The 5,000-nt window shown below is 40.4% G+C and overlaps 1 protein-coding gene across 2 annotated transcripts; it reads left to right on the top strand.

The window, feature by feature from the left end:
* Positions 1-353: 353 nt before the first annotated feature.
* LOC143030565 (uncharacterized) lies at positions 354-3,606 on the top strand. 2 transcript variants are annotated; one of them, XM_076193717.1, is made up of 5 exons: positions 354-429; positions 894-962; positions 1,309-1,457; positions 1,579-1,611; positions 2,238-3,606. In XM_076193717.1, the coding sequence occupies exons 1-5, from the start codon at positions 366-368 to the stop codon at positions 2,967-2,969; spliced, it is 1,047 nt and encodes a 348-aa protein (XP_076049832.1). In that variant the 5' UTR covers positions 354-365; the 3' UTR covers positions 2,970-3,606. The 2 variants fall into 2 exon arrangements, with proteins under 2 accessions (XP_076049832.1, XP_076049833.1); XM_076193718.1 differs by lacking the exon at positions 1,579-1,611.
* Positions 3,607-5,000: the final 1,394 nt, after the last annotated feature.

Genomic DNA, 5,000 nt, shown 5'->3' with positions numbered 1-5,000 from the left:
ACCATTTATCCCCAAAATTTCCACCAACATGGAGCGAGATCTGTAAGTAATGAATGAAAAGTATTTTGTTATAGTTTAACGGTTTCCATTGCATCTTTTGTATTACTGGACACTGCCTACATCACCTGTAATGGGTAAAAAATAATGAAAACGTGCTGCCTCAAGGCTCAGGCAGGACCATCTTACGGTAAGTTTCATTAATATTATTATTATAATTATTATTGTTTTCGTGTATGGATGGTGAAATAAGGTATGAACAATCTAAACATTCCTTGGTGTCCATCTTGAATATACATGTACAGTATTTTCTTTTTGAAATGAGCACCAATACTGTATTTGCAGAAGTGGTTGGAGCCTCTGGTAGTATGGAGGGCAGCAGCGACTTATGTACACTTGATGTGGCACTACCAGTACCTGCTGTTGACTGTGGTACGTACTTACAGAAAAATCACATCCACAACATTGAACCTTCGTGGAATGTGAATACGGTAATTCAATGTTTTAAATAGAGCCTTGCCTAGAATTATCTCCTCTTATATTATTACAGTAAATAGTTTCAGCCTGTTCAAGGACCTTAATTTTAGTGTAGGGCTGTACATTTTACATACCATCATAAACACATTATGATAAACGATTTTATGTTATTATATACTTAGTAATTTTATCCTTGACAATGCCCAAAATACATACATGTTTCAAAGCACATGCAGTTTATATTGTTGGTATTATTTTGATTTTTTTTTATACATAGCACCAATATCACATTCATAACCAGTATTCATCTTTCCAAATCAATTCCTGTCTCTGCCATGTTACTATACTCACCAGAATATTGGAGAATTTTCTGTACCTTTTTTTTCTTGTTCCTACATATGTACTTTGTTCCCCTTCAGAGGATGAAGAAGAAGTGGACAACCCAGAACCACGTGAATCACTCACAGAGGAGGGTGTCCGAAAACAGAGTAAGTAAATTAGTGGTATTGGTTGGACACTTATACTGAAATATTACAATACAAAATAATCATGTATGCCAGGGCATACATCAGTACTGTAATTCTTTGGATGAAACTCTATGTAAACAGTCCCGCAGATTGTTTCTTCCAAACAGTAAAGCTTGACCATAGGGTATTCTCTAATTTTTGTATGTTTAGGCCCTTGTGGCATGACTATGTCAGTCTTTAGTATTGTGTTGTGCTTCTAAATATAGGTCACACATGTATTTTTTCTTCGCTGTTTCTTATATCCTGTATAATTTTGCACTTGAAATGATGTGACTTCCTTACTATAATGAGTGCCTAATTTTTCAAGGGAAGGGAGGGAAGGTGAAAGAACTGTGGAATTATGAGGCTACAGAAGCACTCCTGCAACTTGTCAAGGCAAACTACACGCGCCTAAATGACAAGAAAACTACAAAGGCCGTTGTGTGGAAGGACATCACCAGAGTGTTGCAGGAATTGGTAAGTTATTATGTAGGCCATGTGAGTTCATTTTCTTATTGATATTCGCCATAATCATCTGTTAGTAACCACAATTCAATACAGCTGGAGTATCACATTTAATATATTTTTTTTCCTTCAGGGACTAGCAGGCATCCAACTGCATCACATTGAGGTATTAGTTAAATGAAAACTGTTATGCTGTATGCATGTCTATTATGTAAGCAGTGCACGTAATATGTTCCTGTCTGGATGTTGCCTACCACCAATGATGATTTTCTGTATGTGGCATATGCTATGTGTCAGGTCCTTATGTTATAATGGGTAGCCTCTCAGTGTTACCTGCCTTTGATATTGGGAAGCTGGTTGCCAACTGCTTGATTCGTACATGATTTTGTACATGCACGTATGAATACTTATAGCTTTTTAAGTGACAACATGGGTATGGTAACTGGATTCTGTATTATAATTTTAGTGCTTCATCATTACTTCATTCCATTTTCCTCCTCAAGGTTAAGGTACCATTGTCATTAAGCATCACACTGTAATTCACAGTGTGATCTGCATTCCAAGACTGTAGTGCCCCTGCTCTATGTCTGTGTTTTGTATGCTATGAACCTAAAAAAATTCTTCACATATTTTTGGTTTAAAAATGGTTAACCAGACCATTACTTTATGTGCTTCCCAATTAATGACCTCTCTCTGTCAAATGTGTGTTTAGGAATCCTTACGATGAAAAGATGCATGTATCACTTAATATTGAAAAATATTAATTCCACTTTGACTTTTCCCCCAAATTAGATCACAGGCGTGGAACTGAGACAAGTTGAGGGCAAGTGGCGCAACCTCAAATCAATATTCCATCATTATGAGGACTACAAGAAGGCAAGTGGGAGGGGAAAGAAGACTGAGCCACGATTTTACAATCTCCTGTCTTCAATTCTGAAGAATCGTCCCCTGTCCCGGCCAGATCTGTATGTGTTGGAGGGCACAGAAGTGGGTACTAGGAGTGTGGCAGAAATGGAGGTTGACAACCCTGTGGAAGAAGACCCAGCCACACAAGCCTCACCAGTGTTAAACATTCCAGCCACTCCAGGAGCCACTCAAGCCTCACAACTAGACCCTCAGCATGGTGAAGCCTCGCAACGTGCCCCAACTCCTCCTCAAGCATCACCACCAGATCCTCAGCCTGCTCATGCCTCACAAGCCCCGCAGCCTGCTCCAGCCACACGTGAGGAGCCACCTGCAGCCCGAGGGAATGTCCCACCCCCACCCCCAAGAACAAGAACCAGAAGCTTAAGACCCTCTGCAGACAGAAAGGAACTGTTATTGTGCGTGAAAGATATTAAAAATACACTGAAAACATCTAGTGATAAACAACAAAACAGTATGGCAGAACTAAAAGAACTTTTGTCTTGCATTGCGGTACGTGATAGAGAACGCCACGAAATGGACATGGAGATAAAGAGGGAGAGGTTGAATATCCTAAGATTAAAAAGAATTGAATTAGAGCGCAGACAAAACAATGAGTGATTTTGTAATAAAATATAATACCAAATAACTACATGGTGACAAATGACTATAACACAATGTTTTGACTCTCTGAAGTCCTCTTCAGGTGTGATGTGGCACATATAATTGGATGTACTGGTGCTTGCATTGAAATGGTAGAATGGTAGGTTGGAGAGAATGCAGAGGGCAATGGAGGCAGGAAGGGTGTCAGAACCGGTAACTGAAGTCACCCTTGTGGTCTCTGACTTGTCAGTAAGACTTCAGTTACCGGTTCTGACACCCTTCCTGCCTCCATTGCCCTCTGCATTCCCTCCAACCTACCATATGAACACAAGCAAAAGTACATCCAATTATATGTGCCACGTCACACTTGAAGAGGATTTCAGAGTGAGTCAAAACACTTTTACAAAATTTTGGGAGGCACAATCAATAAAAACCATGTACATATATGTGAATTTTGTATATTTTTGTAACATATAAAGAAATGTAAAAAACAATATATTTTGGCTAATTATTGAAACCCTAAACAGTCATATTCCAGGTTGCTTTTACTTTTTCCTGTCACTCACTGTAGCATTGCCACTATTGCCTGCCTTTTTAGCACACCAGCCTGGTCTCGTGGCAGGGCAGACAACAATGAAGAACTGAAATACTCAACAGCGTCATCCACCAGCCCTTCCCTCTCGAGGATGTTAATTTTATACGGCTGAGTTATTGATATGTTGTGAAGAACACAGCATGCTTTTATTATTTTAGGTATCCGAAGAATATCGGCATCTACATGCTTCAATCGTCGAAACCTACCTTTTAAGAAACCAAAAGCATTTTCAATGGTAACTCTTGCTTTGGAGAGTTTAGTATTGAAGAGAATTTGTGCTTAAATGGTACCATTACATGCTTTTGGACAACAAAGGCAGAGTCTCCTACAATATGATATTGTGGTGATGAGAAATAATTTAGGTCACCGTTTTTGGATTTTCTTATAAAGTGAAGTTGACTTTAGCACTCGGCTGTCATGTGCAGATCCCGGGAAGCCCACTTGAATGTAGGAAAAACTTTTATTAGGCAAGCAAACTGCAAGTAAAATGACACTGTTTTTGTGTTCTATCAACATAATCGGCCTGCGTGGGTGATGGAGCTTTGATGTTAATGTGGCATCCATCCAGAGCCTCTACCACACCGGGAATTCCTCCCATTTCTTGGAATTCATGTGCAATTTCAGAAATCTTAGGAGGAGTTGGCCACAAAAAGACATCCTCTCCTGCATTGCAAATGACATCAATCAGTCTCTGGACACAATCAAACACTGTACGTTGTGACACACCAAACATCTCTGATATTTCCCTGTAGGTACTCTGCGTTCCTAAATACCAGAGTGTAACGTACAAAGCTTTTCTTGGACCCAAATAAAGGCTGGATCCTGAAGGGTTCAGACCGTATGCTTCATGTATGAAGTCCAAGATGAGGTCAAAAGATGTCCTTGTGAGGCGAAGGTTCCGGAAGAAGTCCATCTCGCTCATGTTGTCCAGGATGTCTGCCAGACCCTCCTGTTTTGGATGGTGTTCCCTACAATACAAATGCGAACCAAATTAGTATACTGTACAATTGACCTTAGTAGCAGAATGAGGTTATGCTGAATTTTACAATTAGTATTGGTCGACAATAATTACCTTTCCATGAAGTCACAAGCTACTGCTGCTGCTGCTGCTGCTGCTACAGCACCCATATCTGCCTCTGGCTGCATCTCTGCCACGCTTGCAACTGCCAATAGAGGCATCATAGGTCCTGATAGAAGAGACTGGTTTTCGTCATCTTCCATATAAGTATCAGAGTCGGTGCTGCTGTCCATTGTCTCGTCCCTTGGCTCAATTCTCGTAGTCTGGCTTGATGGTCCCACCACGGCTGCTGTCTATGTTATGATCCGTACGACACTTTTTCCGAGACGGTGCGAGCGAGGGTCGTCTGGCAGCACAGTAAGTCGTGTTTACCAAAAACCAGCCAGAACATCAAACAGTGTTTGATATTCTGATGCGCTGGTAAAAACGCCTTAAG

This window comes from Oratosquilla oratoria, chromosome 12 (genome assembly GCF_046742065.1).
Source record: "Oratosquilla oratoria isolate Oo_2021 chromosome 12, ASM4674206v1, whole genome shotgun sequence".
NCBI classification, from domain to species: Eukaryota; Metazoa; Arthropoda; class Malacostraca; order Stomatopoda; family Squillidae; genus Oratosquilla; species Oratosquilla oratoria.
This window is presented reverse-complemented; position numbering and strand designations above follow the sequence as displayed.